The sequence below is a fragment of the Octopus bimaculoides genome, chromosome 1 (assembly GCF_001194135.2).
Source record: "Octopus bimaculoides isolate UCB-OBI-ISO-001 chromosome 1, ASM119413v2, whole genome shotgun sequence".
NCBI lineage: Eukaryota > Metazoa > Mollusca > Cephalopoda > Octopoda > Octopodidae > Octopus > Octopus bimaculoides.
This window is the reverse complement of record NC_068981.1, coordinates 5,064,325-5,074,641: the sequence shown is the minus strand read 5'-3', so window position 1 is coordinate 5,074,641 and position 10,317 is coordinate 5,064,325. Positions and strand designations below refer to the sequence as shown.

Genomic DNA, 10,317 nt, shown 5'->3' with positions numbered 1-10,317 from the left:
TTTCAAAAATCAGTGAATGTATGTCACTTGAAGTATATATGTTTTCAAAGGCAGATAGGCATCGGCAGCTAGCAAGCCATGCTACTCCAGACTGATAATGAGCAGTGACTCTGAAACTAGTCTCTGGATGCTGGTTTTGCTGGGTGGAGGTGCTTGTCTCCACTTTGAAAACATAAGGCCACAGGAAATGTGTCAAGTCCAACAGGAAACGGTGTTTCCTAGGGCTAAATAACAGTAGCATTCTTCCCTTTCATGGGACAGTCAAATTTCCTGTGACAACATACTATCACTTTATCGTGCTGCTACTGCATAAATCTCTCTGAGAGATTTAGAAATATGTTATTTCTATTTTCCAATAGAAACTTCTCTCTCTTTCTTGGTCGACACCAAGAAACGTTTAGCTTCTCTCAAAGAAATTCATAACCAATTTCTCTGATCTTAAAGAAGTTCTCTGTGGATATGAACTCTTTGATAATAATTAGGATCATTTCAGGAAATTGAAAAAGGTGCATTACATGAAAATACTAACAGTAACAATATTTATGGCTTCAAATTTTGGCACAAGGCCAGCAATTTTAAGGGGAGGAGGTAAGTCACTCATATTGACTCCAGTATTTCACTGGTACTTTATTTTACCAACCTCCAAAAAGATGAAAGGCAAAGTTGACCTTGGCAGAACGCAGCTTAATGTGCCTTTACTCTTTTACATAAAAGTTGGACGAAATGCCACTAAGCGTTTTGCCTGGCATGTTAATGATTCTGCCAGCTCGTTACCTTAATAATAACAACAACTTTATCAAAGACAGAATGTCTCATAAAATAAATATAATCAGGAGATGATTGTTCCAACTGAGTTCAAAGATCAACTTCAAGGAAACGGTTCTCATAACTTTGAAAAACTGAGATTTTAATTTATTCCACAGATAAGCACTGCTTCATTACATTGCCCCACCCCTCTAACTTACACCCCACTGACAAAAAAAAAAAAAAAAAAAAAAAAAAAAAAAGAAACCCAAAAATGCAAAAACCAAAACCAAATGGATACTATAATTTGAGAATGTAATTTGTGGTTGGACAGCCAAGAAGCTATGTGGGGGTCAAGATAAATATTCATGAGGTCGTGTCAAATTAAGTAATTACAACAGAAGTAATGAACTTAATTACAGGTCTTAAAAAGATGTAATTCAATGAAAGGCAAACAAAAAATCAAGTCTGGAAATTAATATATCAGAGAAATGCAGCAAATCAATTGATGATGAAGATATATGGATGTGTGTGTGTGTGTGTGTGTGTGTGTGTGTGTGTGTGGCAAAAAGTTTGCTTCTTGAATGGCTTTCGGTTCAATTCCAGTGTGTGATACCTTGGGCAAGTATCTTCTACTATAGCATTAGGCTAACCAAAGCCTTGTGAGCAGATTTCATAGACGGAAACTGAAAGAAACCCGTAGCTGGTGCCACATAAAACGCACTTGAGCTAGTGCAATGTGAAAAGCACCAAGTACACTCTTTGAAGTGATTGGCATGAGGAAGGGCATCCAACTTTAGAAACCATGCCAAAGCAGGCAAGTGGAGCCTGGTGCAGCTCTCCAGCCTTGCCAGCTTCAGTGAAACCATCCAACCCATGCCAGCATGGAAAACTGATGATTTCTATAAATCAACTGTTCAGATCCAGGGTCGTTTAGACTGAAGAGACACAATAAGGTCGAAACACCAGAGTTTCAAAGTTGTCTTAGGTCAGTGAATCCTGTGTGCTATGAACACACATCGTTTAAAGTGAGGTGGTGTTCTCCAGTGATGAAATACAACAGCAATCAGAAGTCTTATTCAAATCTACTAGAACATATTGAGAATGAATAGATATGCTGTCATCTGGATTCTTGATGCTTTGCAGGCACCCATGAATTATTATCTATTTGGCAGACATCAGCATACCTCAACAATCATGTTTGCTGATATCCATAAATAGGAACTAGTAAATGTGTTAAATTCATTGATCTGGGGTAACTTTGACTGAAGAGACAGAATAAAGTCAAAACACCATGGTGTCTCAAAGCTTCCTTACATCAATGAATCACGTGTCTTATAAAAACACATCATGTAAAGGGATGAAGTGTTCTCTAATGATGAAATACAACAGCAATCAACATATTCAAATTCGAATCTGCCAGAATGTATCGAGAATGAATAGATATGTTCTTGTGTGAAAGAAAACAAAGTACAAAGATAATATATATTTTTTTTTGCATTGAAATGTCTTCAAGTATCATTGTGTGGTTTTTAAGTGGTTCTCTTCACACTGATGTAATAATTCAAAGGTTAAGAGGGAGAATATATGATTTTATATTTTAATAAGTCTTGTGATGGCTTAGTTTTTTGACATACTGAGAAGTAAATCATTTAATGCACGCACACACACACACACGAGAGAGAGAGAGGGAGAGAGAATAAGAAAAAGAAATAAATAGGCATAGGTATGGCTGTGTAGTAAGAAGCTTGGTTCTCAATCACATGGTTCTGGGTTCAGTCCCAATGTGTGGCAGCTTTGGCAAGTGCCTACTTCTATGGCCTTGGGATAAACAAAGCTTGTAAGTGGATTTGGTAGATGGAAACTGAAAGAAGCCCATCACATATGCGTGTGTCCCACCACTGCATGAGAACCAGTGTTGGTGTGTTTACAGCCCCATACTTTAGCAGTTCAGCAAAGGAGACCAATAGAACAATTACCAGGCTTAAAAAGAAAAAAAAGTCTTGCGGGTCAATTCATTCGACTAAAGTGCCCCAGCATGGCCACAGTCTAATGACTGGAACAAGATAAAAACATTAAAGAAAAAAGAAAACGGGATCTTTGAACGGTGAAGTTGCTGTAGATGTTTAAAACTGTAAAAGCCAGCAGATATATATCAAAGGCGCTAAGTTAACAACTGATATTAATTTCTCTTTGCATGCTCCAACAAGTAATTAGCCTAAAACTAACACTCAGTCGACTGTTCACAGGTTTTCTACAGACAAGAGATTAGCTGAGAAGAGGGAATCAGCTGTTGTTGAAAAGTGACTGGGATTAAAGTAGGAGGAGTTTATACGGAGTTACTTACGATAGAGCTTAGAGCTCGAGAGGAACGAATCTAGTAAGGATTGGTTACCAAGTAACTACTAAAAACCGACAAAGTCAACAAAGTGTCAACTAAGATTTTGGTCTACAAAACTTACTTTGACAGTATCTGCGTCCTCTTACACTGGTTGGTTGTGAAGAATTAAATCGAAGGTAAGTAAATTTACCATTTTATCAAAAGTTAGTGTCAAACAATGAAGATAAGTAACTAAAGAGAAACTCAGAAGCGAAAACAAAAGAAAAAAAAAACCCATCAAGTTTTTTTTTTAATTTTAATTTTGTAATTAATTGAATCATTTTGTTTCCATTTTACCTTTTACTTGCTTTAGTCATTGGACTGTGGCCATGCTGGGGCACCACCTTGAAGGGTTTAAGTCAAACAAATCAACCCCTACACTTATTTTCAAGTGTGGTACTTATTCTATTGGTCTCTACTGTTGAACTACTAAGTTATGGGGATGTAAACAAACCAACACTGGTTGTCACGAGGTGGTGATGGTGGGGCAAACACAAAGACACACACACCTGGTAGGATTCTGTAGTTTCTGTCTGCTAAATTCACTCAACCAAAGTGCCATGCGGTGAGACTGAACCCAGAACCACTGGTTACAAAGTGAATGTTTTTAACCATGCAGCCACGCCTGTGGCCATGCTGGGGCACCAACAGCAAGAATTTTAGGTGAACAAATGAACCCCAGCAATTATTTTTAAAATCCTGGTACTTATTCTATCAGTCTCTTTTATTGAACTGCTTAGTTACAGGAATGTAAACACAATAACACTGGTTGTCAAGCTGTGGTGGGAACAAACACAAACACATATATAGGATTGGCTTCTTTCAGTTTCCGTCAATGAAATCCACTCAGAAGGCTTTGATTGGTTCAAAGCTATTGTAGAAGACTCTTGCTCAAGGTGCCATGTAGTTGGACCGAACCCGGAAAAAAAGATAAAAACCTTGTGATGGATGAGAAACATCCTCGTTCGGTTGAACATGCACAAACACTGATATTTTATGCTGTTGCCCCCGTTATGAAGTTGAGAAACTTCATTTTAATAATAATTTGACAAACTTTTAACCCTTTATTACTGTATTTATTTTGAGATGCTCTGTGTTTCTTTCAATTACTTTTATCATTCAGCTAGTGTTAGGAACATAAATTGTGACTAAGGTTTGGTGGAAGATATTAATTCAAAACTTTTGAAAACAAGACATTTGTACTACAGAGCCAGAGCTGGTTTCAGCCGGGTTGGTATTGAAAAAGTTAATGTTCACTTTTCCATGTCTGCATGGATCACAAGGAATTTGTTGATTTTCTATGGCTGAATGCCCTTTCCATCACCAACCCTCATCTGATTTCAAACAAGGTACCATTTCCCCATGGCCAGACATGTTTTCCATGGAAGACTGGAAATGAGGAATGCTTGTCCACAACCATCATGTGATGTCAAGACAAAGGAATTCCCCCTCCACACACCCTTCCCACATCATCATAATTCAACATCCATGTTTCATGCTGGCATCAGTTGGATGGTTTGACAGGAACTGATGTGTCCAAGAGCTGCTATGGAATGGTTTCTGCGACTTGATGCCCTTCCTAACACACACGCATGCACAGGATGGGCTTCTTTCAGTTTCAGACAACCAAATCTACCCACAAAGCTTTGGTTGGCCCAGGGCTGTAGTTGAAGACACTGCCTGAGGTGCCACTAATGGGACTGAACCAGAAACCACATGGCCGGGAAGCAAGTATCTTTACCACACAGCCATGCCTGTACACATATCTATCTCTATATATACATAAACACACCCACGCATATATATATTAAGATTAATCTGTAATACTATCTCAGGCAATCCTTTTCTACAAAATACTTTGGTTTCTTTATTGACTCTAAATCCAGTCAACAAAACCCAGTTACAGCTTTTTATCATTTTAACAGCTGCTCTGAGAACAACATTACTTAATAATGTCTTTTAGCTGCTTCTATAAAACAACTTCCAATATTAATCCAAATTTCACACATGGATTAAGACACACAAAGAAACGTGGATTAATACTGAGAGGAAGATTAGAATGAAAGTGAGATATTCCAGACAGATTTGACACCTGTTAAAAAGAATATGTTGTCTATACTTATACTGGAAGAATAAAAAATGAACCATTGGGGAAAAGAAAATTATTTGATTATAACACTTTTAAAACTATCTTTTAGAAGATGTATACCACTGGCTGGCACCTGGGGTGAGTTTCATAGGGTCCACTTTGTTGTAAAGATTCAGGCCAAGAATCTTTCCCTCCCACCAGTCTTGGAGGTCTTGTAAAGATTTATGGAGGCTGTCTGTTCCCCTGACTAAAAGTAAAATGAGATAAAAGCCCTCCCCCTCCCCTACAGACCTTGTGTCAGTTTCAAAACCTAGGGTTGATGTAGGGCCACTTCAGTAAAGCTAATTTTATCATTGGCAAGGGGTCATCTTAACCCGTTCACATTTAAACTGGCCATATCAAGCCCAAATATTTTACTTTATGTCCAAACCAGCCAGATTCAGCCCATCACACCTACCCTACAATGTCATTCTAAAAATAAACAACCACATCACTGAAATCTCAAAGCTAAAAGATAATGTGAATTAATAAGCATTAGATGCTGAGGGAATAATCTGAATGCTAAAAGGTTAGGGTCACTATCTACCAAATTCAGGGCAGCCTGGATTTGGTAGATCTGACTATGGCCAAGCTGGGGCACCACCTTGGAAGGTTTTAGTTGAGCAAACTGACCTCACGAGTTTACACACACACACACACACACACAAGTGACAGGACAAATGAAAGAAAGGGGCCTTAACACATTTATTGGGAGTTACATGTATTGTTGAAAACTGTTTGATCTCAATTCTGTGCTACTTATAGTCTCAAAGCTTCTAACGAGGGCCTTTCATTAGGCCAGTGGCAATCCAATTTGAATTTCCACTAGCCTAATGAAAGGCCCCTATTAGGGGCTTTGAAACTAAGTAGCACAGAATCAGAATCAAACTGTTTTCAACTCTCTCTCTCACTCTCTCTCTCCATATATATATATATGATGGGCTTCTTTCAGTTTCTGTTTATCAAATCCACTCACAAAGTTTGGGTGGCCCAAGGCTATGGTAGAAGCCACCTGGCCCATGGTGCCACGTAGTAGGATTGAACCGGGAACCACGTGGTTGGGAAGCAAACTTCTTATCTCACAGCCATGCCTGCACCTATTGATGAATTTAAGATGAAAGCAGGGTGTCTACCAGGGCCTAGTTCTCAGCCCCTTTCTATTCATCGTAGTCCTATAGGCCACAACAGAAGAGTCTAAGCTCAGCTGTCCATCAGAACTCCCATATGCTGATGACAGGAGAGTTTTAGCTGAATCATCATCATCTTCGTTTAACATCTGCTTTCCATGCTGGCATGGGTTGGATGGTTTGACTGAGGGCTGGTGAGCCAAAAGGCAGCACCAGTCTCCAATCTGATCTGGCAAAGTTTCTACAGAATTTGAATCTTTATTAAAACTACAAATGGATATGACCTAGTGGTTAGGGTGTTCAGCTAACAATCATAAGATTGGGAGTTCAGTTCCTAGACCAAGTGAGATGTTGTGCCCTTGAAAAAGGCACTTCATTCCATGTTGCCCCAATCTATAATAATGGTAAAATTATTTTACTAAATTCTTCGTTACATTCAGTATTAAAAGAAAGCAGTGTACTTCAACAGAAATATGGAATGAATTTAAATATTTAAACATGGATTAAGTGGAGAGGAGATTTCTAAGAAAAGCTAACATGGCAATGATGCAATATTTCAACTGAGTCGTTTTCAGAGATCAGTGGCTGTTTGATTCGATAAATACATACAAGTCAGAATGCTTTGTTGCTTAAATACACAACTTCTGGATCATAAAATGGTGATTTATTATCTGGAATATATTGAAAACGGAAATACCATTTAATGCCATCCACCCCGACCACCCTCTGTACACAGAAAACAAATTAAGACATCAATTGGTCTTCAACTGATATCAACAAATGTAGAATTAATCACTGTTGTATTTGGATAGCAGTGATTTATCAGTTGGCTTTAATCTAATTAATGACAAATGAATAACAAGATTAGTGTTTTGAGATCAAATGTCCTTTGTAAACATTCTGGAATACCAGAGAAATAACAAAGAGATACAGAAATAGTTTGGTAAACAATTGAGAATACATAGACACACACGTGCTGCACATTATACATACATGTATATACAATGTTAATATTTGTTTTTATGTTGTAATAAAACCAATTTCACATTAATCTGATGGCTTACTCTATACTAACTTTATATATATATATAATCATCATCACCACCATCATCTAACTTTTCCATGCTTGCATGGGTCAGACAGAATTTAGTGAGGCAGATTTTCTACAACTGGAAGCCTTTCCTGTTATCAACCCTCACCAGTTTCCAAGTAAGGCAATATCCCCACCCCCAGGGGAGCTGGCAGAAACATTAAGACGCCGGGCGAAATGCTTAGTAGTACTTTGTCTGTCTTTACGTTCTGAGTTCAAATTCTGTCAAGGTTGACTTTACACTTCATCCTTTTGGGGTCAATAGATCAAGTACCAGTTACATACTGGCAGTCGATCTAATCGACTGGCTCCCTCCCCCAAAATTTCAGGCCTTGTGCCTAGAGTAGAAAAGAATATCCCTCTCCCCCATGGCCAAACGTTTTCATTGAAGACTGCAAATGCTTTCGTTGTTTGTATGATGGCTGTACTTGTTGACAGCCATCATATCATTTGCTAAAAGGGGACACACAGAGATAAATGAGGGATTTCTTTCAGTTTCTGTTTACCAAATCCACTCATAAGGCGTTGGCTGGCCCCAAGGCTTTAGTACAAGACACTTGTGGAAGGTATGAGGTAATATCCCCAGACCACCTGGTTGGGAGGTAAGTTTCTTAATCCATACAGACACATCTGCATCGATATGTATATCATCATCATCATCATCATCATCATCATCGTCATGATGCTGGTATGCTTTGGATGATTTGAGAGGAGCAGATGAGTGAGCGAGAAGACTGCCAAGCTCTGTTGTCTGCCTTGGCATGGTTTCTGCAGTTGGATGCCATTCCTAGTGCCAACCATTATCCAGGGTGTGGATTAGGTGCTCTTTGTGTGGCACCAGTATGAGAAAGGGCAACAAGTAACTCACAAGACCCCTTGACCGAGTGAGGAGAGAGCAGTATTGAAGGAGGTGGTGAGAGGTTAAAGTATGATAAAGGGACAGGAAAAGGGGTCTTGCTGTACAGGAAATACATGACTAAGATGTATTGGTGATCAGACCAAACCAAAAACACCATCAAACAGAAAAAAACAAAAAATGAGGTTTAGAAAATTGAAATTTTTATAGGAAAATCTAATTTAGATCATCATCATGTAAGGTCTGTTTTCCATGCTGGCATGGGTTGAACGGTTTAACAGGAGCTGGCAAGGCCAGGGACCATACCAGGTTCCAATTGTCTGTTTTGGCTGGATGAGTTTCCCAATGCCAACCACTTTACAGAGTGTACTGGGTGCTGCTTTCTATGTGGCACCATCACCAGTGCTTTTTATGTGGCACTATGACAGAGTGACCAATATCTTGCAAGACAAGGATAAGAACTTAAATAATAATGCTGCTTCAGTTGTTTTGGAAAAAAAAAAAAAATTCAAAGCCGATGTTTTTTTTGTTTTTCAGGTTTTGGTGACATTTAAAGAAAATATTGAGTAAAAAATGTGGAAATGGAGTCAAGTGTTTATTTGGAAGGTGACTGGAATCGAGAGAAGAGGAAACTGACCAATGAACGGTTAAAGATAGCCAAAGATAATATCTATGAAAACGCATTAAATGTTGTTGAGAAAGAAATTGATCGACAACTTCAGGCGAGACTTCAAACAATCACAAGAGAAGCAATGCATTTACGACAGAAAATAAAAGAATTTACTCTGGAGAAAAAACAAGTACAATTAGAATTGAAGAGAAGGTATTTTCCTGAGATTGACTTTAGGAACGATGAATTTCGACTGAAAACATCGCTGAGCCATCTTGGACTTTACCTTAACGATTTTTATTTGGAGAAAAACCAAAGATATCCCATAAGAATGGCATTTAATCACTCTACAAGACTAACTGAAAGGCTAAATGCCAAACCATCTGAATATAGGAAGGTGCCGACAAAAAATGGATGTCCAAATGTAGCAAACAACTTATTATGTAAAAAACCAAAAATGAAGTCTTTAAATAATTCAGAAATTGGAGCCAAGAATGGTAAAACTAACTTTGATTTTCTTCCACAAGAAAATTCTTGCTTTGATCAACATAAATCTTTACCAGAACTTCCAGTTTCAAATATTGAAGAACACAAATCCTCTGTTTTATCTGAATCATATTCTGAAAATCTCAAAGATGGGGCAGAAACAAAATTACCAAAATTACAAAATGAAGAAACAAAATTACCAAAATTACAAAATGAAGAAATTGATGAAAGTGAACAAAATGATGGAATTGAACCAGAAAGTTTAAAAACTCCAGATTTACCAAATATTGGTAGAGAAATTCTTTTAGGAAAACCATGTAACAAACGTAGAAATGAATATAATAATAACACAACTGGTTCACAAGACAGCAACAAACGGTTTACAGAATTGTTGAAAATTAATCAAATTCAAAATCATAGTTTGCAATCGAAGACAAATGGCATCAATGCTAAAGTGAGACATTTTATAAACAAGTTTGATACAAAGTCTGAAATAAACAGAGATTCTACAACAGAAACACATAAAGAAACTGCAAAAAATCCAGAAAATATTCTACCCAGAAATGCAAACTTTATAATAAAGAATGAGTATTGGAAACTACCAAGACCAAATAAGAAAGAATCTATTTCCATGGATAAAATGGCTCTGATGATGCAGACAGGATTCCAAGGAGACAGAAACCAAAATTTCTCAATTCCTCTCAATACAGCTAAAAGAGCTTTACAGCACACTCCGAGTGCAGCCAAAATGCAGACTTTTATTAAACGACTTGTTTCACAGAGTTCAGCAGTTTTGAAACAAAAGGAAACTGGAATCTCAGCAGGATTCACAGAATCTCACTGATAAAAAAGCAAAACATTGTGTCTTGAATTGTGTCAAAAGTCTGAAACTAGTT

The 10,317-nt window shown here is 37.8% G+C and overlaps 2 protein-coding genes across 2 annotated transcripts in view; one reads left to right on the top strand and one right to left on the bottom strand.

Moving 5' to 3' along the window:
• The window catches only part of LOC106876872 (RING finger and SPRY domain-containing protein 1), a 174,359-nt gene that overhangs the window by 8,479 nt on the left and 155,563 nt on the right, over positions 1-10,317 (bottom strand). The gene's annotated exons all lie outside the window — the stretch shown is intronic.
• On the top strand, positions 3,027-10,311 carry LOC128250771 (uncharacterized). The gene is made up of 2 exons (XM_052976664.1): positions 3,027-3,261; positions 8,863-10,311. The coding sequence occupies exon 2, from the start codon at positions 8,907-8,909 to the stop codon at positions 10,263-10,265; it is 1,359 nt and encodes a 452-aa protein (XP_052832624.1). The 5' UTR covers positions 3,027-3,261; positions 8,863-8,906; the 3' UTR covers positions 10,266-10,311.